This window comes from Equus przewalskii, chromosome 27, assembly GCF_037783145.1.
Source record: "Equus przewalskii isolate Varuska chromosome 27, EquPr2, whole genome shotgun sequence".
NCBI lineage: Eukaryota > Metazoa > Chordata > Mammalia > Perissodactyla > Equidae > Equus > Equus przewalskii.
Window position 1 is genome coordinate 14746661 of NC_091857.1, and position 18578 is coordinate 14765238.

The 18578-nt window shown below is 38.9% G+C and overlaps 1 protein-coding gene across 3 annotated transcripts in view; it reads left to right on the plus strand.

Moving 5' to 3' along the window:
* Positions 1-18578, plus strand: part of USP25 (ubiquitin specific peptidase 25) — a 98352-nt gene that overhangs the window by 27713 nt on the left and 52061 nt on the right. For 2 of the 3 annotated variants that reach the window (XM_070597794.1, XM_070597795.1), the window contains exons 5-7: positions 1525-1601; positions 12547-12620; positions 17197-17345. In XM_070597794.1, the coding sequence (XP_070453895.1) occupies positions 1525-1601; positions 12547-12620; positions 17197-17345 (300 nt within the window). Of the gene's footprint in view, positions 1-1524; positions 1602-12546; positions 12624-17196; positions 17346-18578 lie in introns of those variants that run through there. The other variant, XM_070597797.1, reaches the window with a different exon arrangement.

An 18578-nucleotide genomic window follows, 5' to 3' on the forward strand; every position in this document is an offset into this window, starting at 1 on the left:
GGAAACATTTTTGTTTCTTGTCAGATACAACCTTGTAAGATAAGGAAAGTTAGAGAATTTTAAAGTTATGGAAAGTTGTTTTAAGGTGTTACGTTAGTTTGCTAGAACAGCTGTAGCAAATTACCATAAACCAAGTGACTTCAAAGCAGTAGAAAATTATTCTCTCTCAGTTCTGGAGGCTAGAGGTCCAAAATGAAGGTTCTGGCAGGCCATGCTCCCTCCAGTTGCTCTAAGGTGGAATCCTTCCTTGTCTTCACTGTCTTCTGGTGGCTTGTGATGTTCTTGGCTTATGGCAGCATAGCTTCAGTCTCTGTGTCTGTCTTCACATAGCCTTTTCCCCTGTGCATGTTTCTGCTCCTTTTCTGTTCCGTATAAGAGTGCCCATCATTGGATTTAGGGCCCACCCTAATCCAGGATGATCTCATCTTGAGATCCTTACCTTAATTACATCTGCAAAGACCCTTATTCTAAATAAGGACACTTTCTGAGGTTCCTGGTGGACCCCTATTTAATCCACTACAGATGGTATGGATGTTTATAACTGGCTTTTTGTGCTGAGTTTAGTTGTCTTTAAACATTTGGCTTTGGAACAATTTAAACTTCCTAGACCTTAGTTTCAACATTTTAAAGGTGAATAGGTTGGCCCAGATGCTTCTCAAAAAACTCCTAGCTGGAAAGATATAGTAAGTTTGTTTTATACTTGGGCCTATTGTGATAATTAAAGCTGTATCGCTTATACTGATTCATGTGTCTTTGACTGGGCAGTCTGAGTAGGACTGATTTACTTTTTCCCCCTGGGTTCTATGAACCTATTTTCTATGTTCCGATCACATTATTGAAAGAATTGTAGTAGTTGACGAGTACAAGTGCTACTGCCTATTCCTGTTTTTTCTATGTTAGGGGAGCTAGGAGCAAAGGAAGGGATGGCAAAAGGTGATGTGTGGGCGGGGTCTGAATGCAGACTCAGTTTGAAGTTCATGAGATGGTGGGCTCAGTAGCCACGGATTGATTGGACTCAACCTGTCCAAGTTAACAGGTACCTTAGTGAAAGTGGAAATGGCTTAAAAAGTTGATTGGAAAAGTTGAATTAAGAAAATGGATTGTGAGAAAGAATGTCTTCCTTCTAAGAGAGAAGCCAGTAATAATTCTTTATATAATGAAGAACTCTTCGGTAATATGAACCCTTCATTTTATAAAGATTCATTACAAAGCTCTTTGGTGATAATTCTTAAAAATCTCATTTGTAAGTGTGAATTTTAAGTTGTGTATATATTTTTTTTCTTTTTTTTGGGGTGAAACCCAATCACAGTGATTATCAATATAATGCTTATTTTTCTCAGATACTGATTTCATAGTCTGGTTAAGTTATAAATATTTCTTGCATTTGATGTGAAACATTTCATATGATACCTTTGTGAGCAGTCAGTAATTCTATGTTTGAAATGACTGGCTGTGTTTTGTGTTGTAAGATTTAGTATTTTTATTAGTAGGCTCAGATATCAACAAGAATTTTTCTTTCCACAGCAAGACGTGAGTGAGTTTACACACAAATTATTAGATTGGTTAGAAGATGCCTTCCAAATGAAAGCTGAAGAGGAGACGTAAGTTATCATGAAATTTAGTGATTGGTTTTTAGGAGATTGATGAATAACACTCATTGTTTTCCTCTTATGTGTTAATGTCAACAGAGAGATGGGAATGGGAGATAGGTGTATGGGAACCCAAATGTTAGCTGTATTATTGAGAAGCTGTTTGGAATTTGTGGCCACAAATGCTGGGTAGTTTTAGATTTCCACCAGAAGATCAGAATCTAGCGAGAAAGGTCTAAAAAGCGGTCCCTGAAAGGGCTAATCCCACATGCCCAGTTCTTTTCCTTAGATTCAACAATCAGTCACTTTCTATGAGAAGGAAGAGGTTAGTGGTGGGGAAATGGCAGGAGTGTTAATTCTGCCTGCTGGAGTCCTTTTACATAGAATCCTGAGGAGAGGGGTATGAAGTTCCTCCTCAGCACTCCTGAGCTTTTTATTTTCTACCCATTAGGCTGAGCCGTTAAGACTTTGGTTATTTAAAATATGTGGCAGGCCTCCCTAGAGAAAGAAATGCATACACTTTCAGGATGTCTTACTCCCACTCTCATGAGGCCACTCTCCTTATACCAACCACTGGTTCCTTTGTGTGTCTTCTTGAAACTTTGGTGGAGTGTTGAGGATTTGCCACCACAGAATCTGATGGGATCCTACAAAATGCAGAACTCAAATTAACACTTAGAATCCAGGCGGAAATCCAAGGCTGAAAATCCCCTCCCTTCTCTTTTGTCTACTTTTAAATTATGACCAGTTTCACTGTCCAATAAAAGTCATTATAACATGATCTGCAATGAGATTAAAGTAAAAAATATTCTAATTATGCAATGTTAACAACTAAGAGATGCCACAGTCTTTGAGACCTCTCTTTGATTCTCAAATTCCCAGGGAAAAAATAAGTTCCCAAATTACATTTTCTTGATCTTTTAAGATAATGTCCAAAGAAATTATACTTAAAAATCAGATTCTTTTCCCTTGTGGTTGCAGTCTAACAAAAAGAAGAGTCAGTTGTGAGTTGCTGAGTTTCTGCAGTCTCAGCTGCAAGCACGTCGTTTCTGCGTCTGAGTAGAGTGGGGGTCTACAGTGCAGCCTGCACCTCTTCCACTTGATTGTGTGCGGTTCCTTCAGTCCTTCAAATGTTCAATTTCTTATGCTTTAATTTTAGATTTCAGAGGATTATGAGAACACACACAATTAATATTGGTCTCTTACCTTTGAAATTTTGAAACAAAAGCAAAACTTCAACCCTTTAGCTATTGGCCTAACTATAATATTCCCGGAACTTAGTGCAATTCAGACTCACACTGTTGCCGAAAACTGTAGCAGAAACTTAGGATAATGTTATAAACTGAAGAAATCATCTTGGCTTTGGTTCTGCCAGGGTGCCTGTCATTGAGGGCCAGTTGGTTGCAGATGACTACCTGTGAGCTTAAACTAAGTTGGCAGAAATTGCCCAAGAGATTAATTATGGCATTAAATCTACAATATCTGAGGGAAAAAAATTCTGTTTTAGCAAACTGTCTCTATCTTTGAGTCTTGCATTTGAAAGCTGTTTCCTTTTGGCGTGTTTAGAAGTTTATGATGCTGACAGCTCTGGTCGTAGGTGCGCTTCTTTCCTGTCCACCAAAACTGTTTAGTTGCATTTTCCACAAGCTTCCGTTTGCTGGGCCCCAATCCTGCACTGAGTGCAAGCTCTTTCTAATGACATGTTTTTATGCCACAGTGGTTGCTGCCATTGCGTTCTAGTATGGAACTGCTTCGGCCTGTGAGACCTGCCTCCTAAGTTAATTTCTTTCATCTCTTCATGTTAATATCTCTTCTCTTCATGTTAGTTTCTTCTGGAAGATGTCCCCATTGTATCCTGAACTGAATCTGCTGCTGATGCTTCTGAACCCTGAGTCCCAACATCCAGTGAAGATCATTCTCTGTATGATACTGCTCTTTCCTTAGCTTTTGAATGTTATAGGCCTTGAGTATATTTCTTTCTGCTTTGTCTTTCTCCTGGGTGAGATATACTTTTAAGAGGCTGGCCCCGTGGCTGAGTGGTTAAGTTCATGTGCTCTGCTGCAGGCGGCCCAGTGTTTCATTGGTTCGAATCCTGGGTGCGGACATGGCACTGCTCATCAAACCACGCTGAGGCAGCATCCCACATGCACAACTAGAAGGACTCACAACGAAGAATATACAACTATGTACTGGGGGGCTTTGGGGAGAAAAAGGAAAAAGTAAAATCTTTAAAAAAAAAGATATACTTCTAAGGTTCAGTTACAAATATATATTTTCATTCTTCTTTTAGGAAAGTTTGGCTGAATTTTTAACAGTTTAACCTGTTTCTTAGCCTCTACCTCATGCAGGACCAGCCCTGTTGATGGATGAGTTTCTTCTCTTCCTATTCTTTGACTTTTTCTGGCTTATACATTTGTTTTTTCTAACTTATTTCTCTGATATTGTCTTGATAGGTTCCTCATCTTGAGAGTTAATGAGCTCTGGTCACTGAGGAGAGTTGTACACCCTGGTTCCTCTTTGGTGAAGCTCATGTTCCTTGTACCTTTCCGTAGAGTTCTAATACCAAAAATTTATTGCACATGTTCCCTCAGTGTGAACAATATCTGTATCCCCATCTATAGTAACTGATAACTTCTCTTTGAAGTTCTTTCAGTAATTCTTTGAATCTTTTACCCTGAAATCTTTATTTCCTCCTCTCAAATCTCGCCTGACTTTTTGTAAGCACTTGATATCATATCCTGTGTTCAGCATATGACTTGCCAGTTGCTTTTTATCTGTAGTCTTAGAAGAGTGCCGCTTTCTTGTTTGCTGAATTGTTGTTCCTTCTGGAGGGGTCATTCTCTTCTGATTTTTTCACCTTTTCTGATCTAGTAACTAACACGTTATCTCCCCTTTTTCTAAAACTGTTTTAAAATAAGCTAGAACTTTTCCACTTTGTCTGAAATCTGAAGTCTTATTTGAAATATGTCCGTCTCCTCATTCGTTTCTCAGTAATTTTCTGTTTGTTCTTTACTGTTTTTGAACCACTTTGCTCTTCCTGTCTAGAACAGAGCTTTCCAGGTGGTATGCCATGGCAGGCCAGACTATGGGTATTTGGAGATGTTGATCCTGTTTGTCTGATCATGAGAAAACATGTATTTTTACGCCAAAATTCTCTGCATATATTATCTGTGTACCAATGGCATTAAAAAAATTGGGAAGCACTGACCCAAAGTGTTCTAGGTTATTCTATCAGCTGCCCTAGACCTTTGAACTCTTTCTCTACCAACCTAATTCCCAAGGGTAAAGTGTCCCTGATACAAGTTTTCTTTAGTGATTTCTTTTGGCCTTGGATATTTGTGTCAGTCTGTCTTTTCTTCTGCCTTTGTGCAAGTGGTGGATATATCGTTTCTACTATAGGAGTCTCATGTCTTTTTAATTGTTCTTCAGTTGTGTTCCTCACATTTCTGTTGGTATAAGCACAGTCTGGGCCCTGAGATTCACAGCTTAAATTCATAGTAAACAGTAGGGCCTCTGAGAGGTTGCAGAAAAAGGACAAGGTAAATAGTTTATGGAAGATTCCTACCTAAGTCCTTAGGGAAGGTCAGTGCTTACCATAGGTCAGTGGAGAGCAGGCCAAATTCAGGCAGGAAGATTTGAAAAGATTTGGAAAGAGAGTTCAGAATTAGTAGATACTCACACCAAGTTCCTTCTGCCAAAGTTACCAACCTGATAAGTCATTGCTCTTTCCATGGGGTATGTATGTGACAATACGGGGAGAAGCCAGGACTGTTGCTTTCTATATGGAAATATGAGGCCACGGAAAGGAGACTCTGACTAATAGTTACATCTAAAGATTCATAGACTTTTACGTCAAGAGAAACAATTTTTGGATCATTCCTCTCCCCCTTATAAGTCTCAAGTCCTTTTTATTATCATAGTATAAAACATAAGGTGTGAAATAAATTGTTTCCATAGAGTTAAAATGCCCAGAGATAAAGTATAGGTAGTTGGAGGATACATAGGTTTTGGAGTCAGAGTTGATTTCACTTTGCAGCTTGAGCCCTTACTAGTTGTATGAATTTGAGCAAGTTGACAGCCTACTCTACAGCTTTATTATCAGTAAAATAGAGCACTGCCTGTTATTAGTCAGAGTGGGCTAGGTAGTCCTGTGGCAACAACTCCCACACTTTAGAATCTTATATCATATCCTTAGATGTGCCCAGTGAGTGTGAGCAAGGGGCTTTGCTCATCTGTTCATTCGGCTCCAGGCTGACAGAGGTTCATCTCATCACAGGCTTCTGCAATCACCATGGCAATGAAAAGTATAGTGGTTCTCAGAGTTTCTGCCCGAAAGTGGCACACATCATTTCTGCTCACATTTTGTTGGGCAAAGCAAGTCATGTGGTCCGCCTAACTTCAAAGTGAGAGGGAATGCTCATGCCCATCAGAGGAGTGGCTTTCAGTTTTTCTCCATTGAGTAATGATGTTGACTTTGGGTTTGTCATATATGGCCTTTATTATGTTGAGGTACTTTCCTTCTATACGCATTTTGTTTAGAGATTTACCATAAATGGATGTTGGATCTTGTCACATGCTTTCTTTGCATCTGGTGAGTTGATCATGTGATTTTTATTCTTTATTTTATTAGTATGGTATATATCACATTGATTGATGTGCAGATGTTGAACCATCCCTGCATCCCTGGAATAAATCTCACTCGATTGTTGTACATGATCCTTTTAATGTATTATTGTATTCTATTTCCTAATATTTTGTTGAGTATTTTTGCGTGTATGTTCATCAGCTATATTGTAATTTTCCTTTTTTGTGTTGTCCTGGTCTGATTTTGGTATCAGGGTAATGTTGACCTTGGAAAATGAGTTAGGAAGCATCCTGTCCTCTTCAGTTTTTTGGAATGGTTTGAGAAGGATAGGAATTAAAAATCTTTGATTGTTTGGTAGAATTGACCAGAGATGCTGTGTGGTCCTGGACTTTTGTTTTTTGATTACTATTTCAATCTCTTTGCTTGTGATTAGTCTATTCAGATTCTCTATTTCTTATTGATTCAGTTTTAGGAGGTTGTATGAGTCTAAAAATTTATCCATTTCTTCTAGGTTATCCAGTTTGTTGGCATATATCTTTTCATGGTTTTCTCTTATAATCTTTTGGATTTCTGTGATGTCCATTGCAATTTCTTCTCTTTCGTTTCTGATTTTATTTATTTGAGTCTTCTCTCTTTTTAGTGAGTCTGGCTAAGGGTTTATCAGTTTTGTTTATCTTCTCAAAGAACTAGCTCTTAATTTCATTGATCCTTTCTGTTGTTTTTTTAGTCTATTTCATTTGTTACTTCTCTGATTTTTATTTCCTTCCTTCTGCCAACTTTGGGATTTGTTCTTCTTGTAGCTCTCATAGGTATAGAGTAAGGTTGTTTATTTGAGATTTTTCTTATTTGTTGATGTTGGCCTATATTGCTATAAATTTCCATTTTAGTACTGCTTTTGCTGTATCTCTTAAGTTTTGGTATGCTTTGTTTTCATTTTCATTTGTCTCCAGGTATTTTTTGCTTTCTCCTTTGATCCAACATTTGCTCAGTGGCATGTTGCTTAGTCTCCACATATTTGTGACTTTCCCAGCTTTCTTCTTGTAGTTTATTTCTAGTTTCATACCATTGTGGTCAGAAAAGATGGTTGATATAATTTCAGTCTTCTTAAATTTATTGAGGCTTGCTTTGTTTCCCAGTGTATGGTCTGTCTTTGAGAATGTTCTGTATGCACTTGAGAAGAATTATGTATTCTGCTCTTTTTGGATGGAATGATCTGTACATACCTATTGAGTCCATCTAGTCTAATGTTTCATTTAGGGCCACTGTTTCCTTGTTGAATTTCTTCCCGGTGATATATCCATTGACTTAAGTGGGGTGTTAAGGTCCTCAACTACTATTATGTTGCTGTTGATTTCTCCCTTTAGGTTTGTTAGTATTACATACTTTGGTGCTCCTGTGTTATGTGCATATAAATAAGCATTATGTCTTCTTGTTGACATGTCTCTTTTATCATTATATAATGCCCATCTTTGTCTCTCATTATGTTTCTTATCTTGAAGTCTTCTTTGTCTGATATAAGTATGGTGACGCCTGCTTTCTTTTGCTTGCCATTTGCTTGGAGTATCATCTTCCATCCCTTCACTCTGAGCCTTTGTTTGTGTTTAGAGCTGAAATGTATTTCCTGGAGGCAGCATATTGTTGGGTCTTGTTTTTTAATCAATCCAGCCACCCTGTGTCTTTTGATTGGTGAATTCAATCCATTTACATTTAGAGTGAATATTGCTATATGAAGACTTAATACTACTATTTTATCTTTTGTTTTCTGGTTGTTCTATATTTCCATTGTTTTCTTACCTTGTATTTCTGTCTTCCATTTCAGTTTGGTGGTTTTCCGTGATGATTTTCTCAGTTTTCTCTTTGTATATGCTTTGTGAATCTTTGATTTTTTATCCTGGGGTTATCATGAGGTTTGAGTAAAAGATCTCATAGATGAGATAATTTTTCTTTCTTTTCTTTTTTTAGTATTTATTTATTTGAGGAAGATTAGCCCTGAGCTAACATCTGCTGCCAATCCTCCTCTTTTTGCTGAGGAAGACTGGTCTTGAGCTAACATACATGCCCATTTTCCTCTACTGTTTATACATGGAATGCCTGCCACAGCATGGCTTGTCCACACCCAGGAGCTGAACTGGTGAACCCTGGGCCGCCAAAGCAGAATGTGTGAACTTAACTGCTGCGCCACTGGGCCGGCCCTGATAATGTTTTTTCTGATAGCCTCTTATCTCCATTAGCCTATGTGGGTTCTATCCTTTTCCTCATCCCCTGCTATATTTTTGTTGTCACAAATTATTCTTCTTGGTGTCATGAGTTTGTGACCAAATTGAGCAGCTTGTGGTTATTTTTGATGCTTTCTTTCCCTTTATCCTTTATTTTATAATTGTTTGCTAACCTATTCTGATATAGAGCTGCAATTTTCTGATTTTGTCTATTTGTCTCCTTGGTCAAAGCTTTGTAAACCTTTGCCTTTTTGTTTCAGGTATGAGGGCTCACTTCATCATTTCTTGTAAGGGAGGTCTAGTGGTGATGAACTCCTTCAGCTTTTGTCTGTCTGGGAAAACTTATTTCTCTGTCATATCTGAGGGATAATTTCACTCAATAGAGTGTTCTTGGCTGATAGTTCTTGTCTTTCAGTATTTTGGATATATCATTCCACTGTCTCCTAACCTGTAAGTTTTCTCAGAAATCTGCTGAAAGCCTGATGGGGGTTCCTTTGTAGATTATTTTCTCCTCTCCTGCTGCTCTTAATATTTTTCCTTCGTCATTGACTTTTGACAGTTTTAATATTATATGCCTTGGAGAAGGTCTTCTTCTTCTTTTTTCTTTTTTGTTGAGGAAGATTAGCCCTGAGCTAACTGCTGCCAATCCTCCTCTTTTTGCTGAGGAAGACTGGCCTTGAGCTAATATCCATGTCCATCTTCCTCTGCTTTATATGTGGGACACCTACTACAGCATGGCGTGCCAAGCAGTGCCCTGTCCACACCTGGGATCCGAACTGGCGAATCCCAGGCCACTGAAATGGAATGTGCGCACTTAACTGCTGCGCCACTAGGCCAGCCCCAGGTCTTTTTGCATTGATGTAATTAGGAATTCTGTTAGCTTCCTGTACTTGCATGTCCAGTATCTCCCTCAGGTTTGGAAAGTTCTCAGCTATTATTTTTTTGAATAAACTCTCTGCTCCTCTCTCCCTCGCGTCTCCCTCTGGGATGCCTATAATCCTTATGTTACTTTTCCTAATTGAGTCAAATAATTTTTGAAGAATTTCTTCATTTTTTAAAAAATCTTAGTTCTCTCTCCCCCTCCACCCATATCATTTCTAAGTTTGTATCCTTAAGCTCGGTGATTCTCTCCTCCTTAAAGTCTGCTCTATTTTTTATGCTTTCTACATTATTTTTTATCTCATTAATTGTGTTTTTCATTTCTAGAATTTCTATTTGGTTCTTTTCTAGAGCTTCATTCTCTGTGGTGAAGTGTTGCTTCTCTTCATTATTTTATTCCTGAGCTCATTGAAATGTCTTTCTGAATTTTGTTGTGACTTGTAGAGTTTCTTTATGACAGCTGTTTTGATTTCTTTGTCAGTCAGATTGTGATCTTCTGTAACTCCAAGTTTGGTTTCTGGAGAGCTGTCGTTCTGCTTCTGTGCTGCCATGTTACTGTAGTTTTTCGTGGTGTTTGACGAATCGGTCCTCTGCTGGTGCGTTTTTGGTAGTAACCACCTTTCTTATTTGAGTACAGCTTTGGTTACTTTGGTTCTGAGCTGCTTCTGGTTGTATTTGAGAGCCTGTACTTTCCCCCTACACTGCCTCTACTAGAGGTGTCATCAGTGCCTGGGTTGTGCTGCTTGTGCCACTGATATTGCTGGTGCCTTGCTGCTTTCGATGTCACTGCAGGCTCAGGTCTTTCCACTAGGGTCACCAGGCTATGAGCACTTCTGCTGCTTCCAGGGTTGCCTGGGTCTCGTGTTCCCCCATTTCTCTCCATAGGCTGTTTACAGGCTTGGGTTCTGTGGCCCCTTAGACCCTCTGCACTGCTGCTCTTGGGTTATCTGAGGGTGCTGGCTGCACTGCTGCCAGGGGCGCTGGGTTCACAGGTGTTGCTGTTGCTATTGGGGCCTGGCTTCTTGTATGCAGCCCCATTGCTGGGAGAGCCAGTGTTGGGTTGCCAGCACTGGGTTCTGGGTCTTACATTCTACTGTGGTTCCTGAAGCCTCACGTTGCAGGTGCCACTTGCCACTGCTAGGGGAGGAGTAGGGGTAAGCCACAAGTTTTACTGTTGGCCCTGCAGTCCCTGGTCACTGGTGTCTACTGATGTGCTTTTTGAGACCTCTGGTAAGGGCACCCTGCTCCTGTGGATCAAATATGCACTTTATTTGCAGTCTTTGCTGCTGGAGAGACCAGCACCACTGCCATGGGAAGAGGAGGGGGCTGGGTCACTGGCACCACTCTGTGTCCTGAAGCCTCAGGATGTTTGTACCATCTGCCACTGCTGAAGGGGAACAGGGCTGCAGCCTCTGCTTGCCGGCTTTGGCATGCGCTGGCAGCCTGCTCTGAAACCTCAGTTCAGGACACCCCACCCCTGCCAGGGAAATTTATGTCTTGGATATAGTCTCCACTGCTGGAAAGACTGATGCCCCTGATGGGGGAGGGGGAGGGGGCCGAGTTGCTGGCTCCACTGTGACCTGGAGCCTCAGGGACATGTGCCCCTCCTGCCACCACCGGTGGGGAGGGCAGGGCCTAAGCCATGAGTGCCCTGTTTGCCCTTGCAGCCTGTGGTTACTGGCGTGCACAACAGTGTTAGAATCTATGTTTTGGATTGCCACTGCCAGAGGAGAGGGAGGGGACTGCTCCCTGAGTTCCACTGCCTCCCGGAGGTCCAGTCCACCCACCTTCAGACGTACAGATACATGGATACTCAGGTGTTCTGGTGTGCTGTGCAGGGAGTCCTTCCTTGGTCACTGGATGTCTGAGTGGTTGTAACTTAGAGGGGAGAGATGAAGGGAGTGACTCACTCACCATGTTGCTGACATCACTCCTAGAGTTTCAGTTTTGCAAGATGAAAGAGTTACGAAGATTGGTGCACAACAACTTTACAGTACCAAACTGTACACTTAAAAATGGTTAAGATGGTAAACTTTGTGTGTTTCTTATCAAAATGAAAATTTTTTTTTAATTTAAGTAAAAAGTGAGTAGGAAAGTGGATTTTATCATGTATCCATAGGATTGTTGCAAAGATTAATTAAAGTACTTCCCAGCAGTTGTTTTAAGGATTACATAATAATGTATATAATGCATTTATCAAGAGACAGCACCTCTGCTTTTTTTTTTGAGGAAGATTAGCCCTGAGCTAACATCTGCTGCCAGTCCTCCTCTTTTTGCTGAGGAAGACTGGCCCTGAGCTAACATCTGTGCCCATCTTCCTCCATTTTTTATGTGGGACGCCTACCACAGCATGGCTTGCCAACCAGTGCCATGTCCACACCCAGGATCCAAACTGGTGAACCCCAGGCCACCAAAGCAAAACGTGCACTTAACCACTGCATCACTGGGCCGTCCCTCCTTTTTATTTAACAGATCAGTTTTACTAATTTAAACACAAAATCCATGAAGAAAAATCTATACACGATTGTGGATACAGCGCACTTTTATATATTAAAACCAAGATAAACTTTTGTTTTCTTGCAGAGTACAAAACATAAAAATAAAAGGTTTAAAAAATTATCAACCTCTGTTTGCTTCAAGCAAAAAAGGAAAAAACCAAATCCATGTATTAAACAATTTGGAAAATTCACAAATGACTAATTTTACGAGCAACATAAAACTTCAGAAAAGGATGGTGTAGCTCTTTAGGTACTCTGGATCACAGCTGGTGTTTGGTTCCTTCACTGGCAACGGCTGTTATTTTGGGATGGTGTGCACTCTTAGATGTAAATGTGGGAAATGACATAATTGAAGTTTTATAGAAATTTCCTTTGTTTAAGATTGGCTTTTTGCCCTTCCTGAAAAGTCCAGATAAGCATATATTGTGCAGACTGAGAGTCCGAGATCGAAATGTGTAATGATAATAGAAAGGTCAGGTACTTGATGGGCACAGACTCTGTTAGATCCTCTGGCAAGGGCATTCCACATAGTAACTTATTTTAACCCTTAACAACACCGCTGTGAGTTCAGTTACCATTATTATCTTCAGGTGACAGGGGAGGAAATGGAAGAATGGATTTAAGTACCTTTCCCAAGTTAACACTGTAAATAGCAGAGCTGAGTACAAAATAATCACATAAATTTATCATCTTGGTATATAATTGTTCTTTTAATATTTTCTCTATTATTTACAAGTCCAAAAATTATAATCACATTTATATTTTTTAACATGCTTTAGGGATGAAGAGAAGCCAAAGAACCCGATGGTAGAATTGTTCTATGGAAGATTCCTAGCTGTGGGAGTACTTGAAGGTATAGTTATACGTGTTTACTTTTAATTAGAATTGAAGTGAGATTATCTGTTAGCTCCTTTGTCTTGTTGTGACTCTTTTATTTGTTGAATAGTTTTTCATTTTACTTTGACTTACTCTGTCTAGAAGTTTGTGTTGCAGTGCTACAGCTAATCATTTATTTAGAAACACAGGATTGAGTGAATGAAAAGGAAGGTATGGAGTGCATTATCACATGCTAATTGATACTTAATGTTATCCTGATGATCTTTCCCTGGGAAGGCTTTTGTGGTTCTGTGAATTGTTGAGAGGCGGGGATTAAGGGGGAAATCGGTGGATCTTTTGAAAATAATTTTGGAGTTGAATACTGGGCTTGGTATGATGGTTGCTGTTTTTGAGGGTTTCCAGTCCATGAATGTTGAAAGCTGCATTTAGCAATTTAGCATAGTCAGGGTATTGGATTGTTTTGTTGATAACAAAATTCTTTAGACTTTAGTTTTCAAGAAAGAGCTGTACTCATCTTTTGAAAAATCAATTGAATGATATTACTCCAATTACCCTAAATGCCTGTTGCTTAAAATCTGGGCTTAACCAGTTACTCTCTGGTTTTCCTAACAAGGGAAGGAAACTGACTCATTAGATATACTTCAAATAATAATATTACTAAGTCCCAAAGCATATATTTTTGAAAAATTACTTTTCCTGGATGGCCAAATGCATCAACTTCTGAATGTTCATCCAAAGTGTAAAATTTGGAAAGTGGGTTTTCCTTTAGGATCTTAAGTAATGGATTTCCATGAAGTTTTGTTTGAATATAGTTTTAGTTTGGGATTTGGAAAAAGGCGGACACTAACTCAGAATTTAGTCATGCAGTTAAGAGGTTATGTTGAAGTGTCAGTATAGTTTTGTTTGCCCTAAATATTCATTATATAAATAGAGGAATATTTTACATAGTACCTTACATTCCAATTTGGGATGTCCATAATGTCACAGTGATTTTTATTTGAAGTAGAACACTGTCTCTGAAGTGGTAGAGTAGCTCTAATCAGGTGACTCGACACTATTTATAATACCCTTTGTGAGCATTTCTTCCTGTGTTATCTTGATTCTTAAAAGTGATTGTCGGGCCGGCCCTGATGGCCTATAGTTTAAATTTGGCTCACTCTGCTTTGGTGGTCCAAGTTCTGTTCTGTGCAGACCTACACCATTCATCTGTCAGTGGCCGTGCTGTGGCAGCAGGTCATATACAAAATTGGAGGATGTGCAGCAGATGTTAGCTCAAAGCGAATCTTCCTCAAGAGTGATTGTTATTAAAATACTTAATTTGTTAAACAGTGTTGAAGTCTTTATACTTGTATTAGTAAGTTGTTTCAAAGCTATTGTGCTATATAAATGTGATTTTACTACATTTCCAGTGAAATGTGTTTTCTCTAGTAAAAGTTTATTTTAGAGCACTTTCTTACTGCTTTTGCATATATCTTCCTAATGCTTTCTTATAGACCAGTGACTCTCAATTGGGGGTGATTTTCATTTTGTTTACTAAAGTACTCCCGTTGCAAAAGTTCCTCAGCTTTTCCAGAACTTCGATTCCATTGATTTCTTCCATTTTGTTCCTCAGCCCTTTTCTTCACTTCCTTCCTTGTCCAATATGATCATTCTTATAAGTGTCTAAAACTCCCTTTCCTTCATTCCCTTCTGGCACCGCCTCTGGCTATTCTCTGACCTTCATTAAGCTATTTACCTCCTCTCTGCATGTACTGAGTACCTGACTATTGCTGAGGAAAAGTCACTCAAATGGGCAAACTGTAATGGATGCTGAATTTGTAGTAGATACTGAACTTCACTGGTCCCAATCTTTTAAGCCTACCTGGCAGTCATAGTTGTTTTGTTTAATCACTGTCTTTTACCTCTTTCTCTGCAATAACAGTTTCCATCTTTTCTACTTCTAATCTGACTTCTTTGTCTCTTCATTCTCTGAGAAAGACCTTAGCTCAGATTTTGTGGATTTACCATGAAACTAATGAAACCTAATCATGGGTCCTGTCTAAGGCCCTGAATCTAATTTTGTGATTATAGTTGTGTATCGCAGTTCTTAAAAACGACTTCCTCAAATATACGAGCTTCAGGCTCCACAACCTGGATCCATTGCTAACTCCACCACTTTCATTTTGTTTGTCTCTCCAGATAATAAAGGAATTGTTCAGTCTTATATCAAAAGGATATTCCTTCTAAGTGCTTAGAATCTCATCCCTTCATGCTTTTACTCAGACCTTACTCTATCCGTTATCTTGCTTTTTTTCTGTATATTCAGCTCCTGCTTCTCCAGTGTGTCTTCCTCATCAATATTTAGACATGGTCTGGTATCTCACATCTTAAAAAAACAAAAACAAAAAACCCTTCTCCCTTCACACACTCTTTTTCAGTTAATCTTAGAGTTAAGATTCTTTAAAGAGAGGAGTGTATTTTTTTTTTATTGAGGAAACATTAGTTTATGACATTTCATGAATTTCAGGTGTACATCATTATATTTTGATTTCTGTGTAGGGTTATGTCATGTTGACCACCCAAAGACTAATTACCATCCATCACCGTACACATGTGCGAATCACCCCTTTCGCCCTCCTCCCTCCCCTCTTTGCCTCTGGTAACCACCAATCCAATCTCTGTCTCTAAGTGGTGGTTTCTTCTATTTATGAGAAAATATGGTATTTGACTTTCTCCCTCTGACTTACTTCACTTAGCATAATACTCTCAAGGTCCATCCATGTTGTCACAAATGGCGAGATCTCATCTTTTTTATGGCTGAGTAGTATTCCATTGTGTATATATGCCACATCTTTATCCATTTGTCTCTTGATGGGTAAAGAGAGGCATTTATTTTCACCTACTAACTCCCTGTGTAATCACAACATCCCACTTTTGCTTCTGTCCCGAAACCTCTTCTTAAAGGGATCTTTTTAAGGTTATTGATTTTCTACATGTGTTCAAGTCCTTTGGATCCCTCTCAGTTTGCCTATTGAACTCTGATCAACTATTAATGCTATTGACTCTACTCTCTCCTCCTTTTCCCTACTCTTTCCGTAAAAAAACTTCTATGGCACCATATTCTCTTGGCTTTTTGCATGCCTCTGTGGGTACTTCTTAGAAGTTATATTTATAGTTTCTTCTTTTATCTAAAGGTAGGCGATCCTTGGGACTCAGGTTAGGCCCTCTTCTTTTTCCTGTCTGCTGATCCCCTAGGCAGTGTTGTTCACTCCCTTGATTTCCTGCTATCAGTAAACCAGCAAGTCTTTATTTTATAGCTTCAGAGTAGAAGATTAATCTTAGTTACAGACTCATATATCCAACTCTGTTCTTAACTTGACATTACACGGGCCATTCTCAAACAATGATTGCTACTACTGCCTTAAAACAAAAGGGAAAAAATAATCCTCTGCTTTTCCTTCAGTGGTACCCCTTTCAGTGCATAAACCTCAATCCAATTGTTCATGCTAAATCTGCATATCATTCTCCATAACTTCCTTCCTCTTCTATCCCCCATCCTGCCTATGAACCAGTCAGTCAAGTCCTGTTGGTGCTCCCTATTGTATCTATGTATAAATGTGTGTGTGTGTGTAATTTTATCTGTTTGTACACTCTTATTATTAATGCCTTATTCCACCTTTATTTCCAGATAGATTCTGTAAGTCTCCTAATGGAATACCACCCACTTAACACAGAAGCTATAAGGATGTTTCAAAGACATAAATCTGATTCTGATATTCCTAGAAATAACTATTCAGTGACTTTCTGTTATGCTTAGAATATACTGAAAAGAAAATTTTTAACAGGAGCTGTTAAACTTTGTGGATTTTGACCCCCTCCCTCATTCTTCATTGTCATCTCCACATTGCTCCCCTATGCTGTACTGTCCTCCCCTTAGTTCTTCAAGCACGCAAGTTCTTTGAAGCCTTAGAGTCTTTGTGTGTGCTATTCCTTGGCCAAGAATCCTTCACAGCTCCCTGACATTCTGGCCTGGCTAACCCCCACTCTCCATTCAAGTCTCAGCGAGAATGTCACCATGCTCTGGAAGTCCTCTTTGCTCAACCGTCCAGCCCCAAAGACTAGGTTAGCTCTCTTTTTTATACCCTCTCACTGCACTCCATCTCACTGTACCTTTTAAAACACTTATTTGTTCATAATTGCATGTGCAAATAATTTGTATAATGTCATTCTTCCAAAAGAGGCTGAAGGCTTTCTCAGCTTAAGATCCATATCCCTTTTGTTCACTGCTGTACATATTCTCAGTGTTTAGCACAGTATCTTGCCCTTAGAAGGCACTTTTTGAAAGAATAAGCATATATATATATACAAACATACGTATGTATGTATAAAATTACATGCATACGTATGGGTGTGTAGTTAATATCTGTGCTGGATATGGATGCACATGCATAAACCAACAGGAAAATTACATTAACCCACTACTCTCTGGAACATCATCATTTGGAGTTAGAATTTTCAGGTTCAGGAGATAATTTATATAGACATTTACTTTTAGTAGCTAAAAGACCATATTGAGGAACGTTAATTTAATTAACTTTCCCCCCCTCCTATAGGTAAAAAATTTGAAAATACTGAAATGTTTGGTCAGTACCCACTTCAGGTCAATGGATTCAAAGATCTACACGAGTGCCTAGAAGCTGCTATGATTGAAGGAGAAATTGAGTCTTTACATTCAGAGAATTCAGGAAAATCAGGCCAAGAGGTGAGTTTAGCATCTTCATTATTCCCCTTCCCCCAGGTCTGTCTTACAGTGCTGTAAAGCACAACTGAAGGCTTTAATTATGTAGCTACCTAATAGTTGAGCAAATACTCGGAATATGTGTTTGGATTTCATTATGGTAGTTTAGACATATTTGAGAGACCCATGCACTCAATACAGTCTATAATCTATGTTAAATTCTCTCACAGTTTATCTCAAAATTTTCTGTTAAAATCCTTCCTTAGTAGATTGTTCAGTCTTTTCAGACTTCTTAATCAAGGTACCAGTCATTACAGCATGCTAGTCCTGGAAGTAAAGAAGAAAAACACTGATGTTAAGGTGGAATTTTATGAAGACATGTTACTTACATCAAACATTGTTGGAATTTGTTCATGCCTAAATAGGCAACATGAGACTCCTTTTTTTTGTAAATTTGCTGTATAATTGCTTGAAGGGCAGATGGAAGAACTTGCTTTCTCAAGAAAAAAATAATTTAAAAAATATGTTATAAACATATTTATCTTTGTCCAGTGGTCTCTGTTTCGTCACCCACCTCTGTCTCTCCATTCATCTCTCTAGCTCCGTCTGTATATCAATCCACCCATCCGTACATTCATCCATCAGAGAGTGTTACTGTAATAGAAAGCAAAGGACAAATCATGTGCTCCAAACATCATTTGGCAGTTGCTGGCAGTTTGTCTGTTTGTAAGTGCCATGCTCGAGGATGGGGTCCTCTGTGTCATTCACTGCTCTGTCACTAGTGGTTAGTACGGTGACTGCAAATAGAATTATGTAACACATATTTATTGACTGAATGAATGAAGTGTCCCAGTGCTATCAAAAAGTTTCTGAGGTCTTTATCCCTGAATAGGTGCTTAATAAATATTAAGTGATAATATCTCTGTGTTTATCTGAAAAGGGACTGAGTTCTTGTATTTTTGAGAATAAATTACTTTTATCTGAATTGTGTGCTTTTTTTTAAAAGATAGGATTAACTTTTTCTTGTTCTAACTCCATCCTCATTTCCTTCTCTTCCCTCGCACACTCGAACAGAAAAAGAAATAATATTGACTATCTTTTGACTTTTTGAGAGAGAGAGAAAGAGAAAATATTTGAAGTAGTTTTTCTTTCTGCATCATAGATCATCTACTTCAGTGATTCTCAGCAGATGCCTCGGCCCCAATTCAAAGCTATCAAATCAGAATCTAGGTCGGAATCTGGTACTTTGGCATAAGA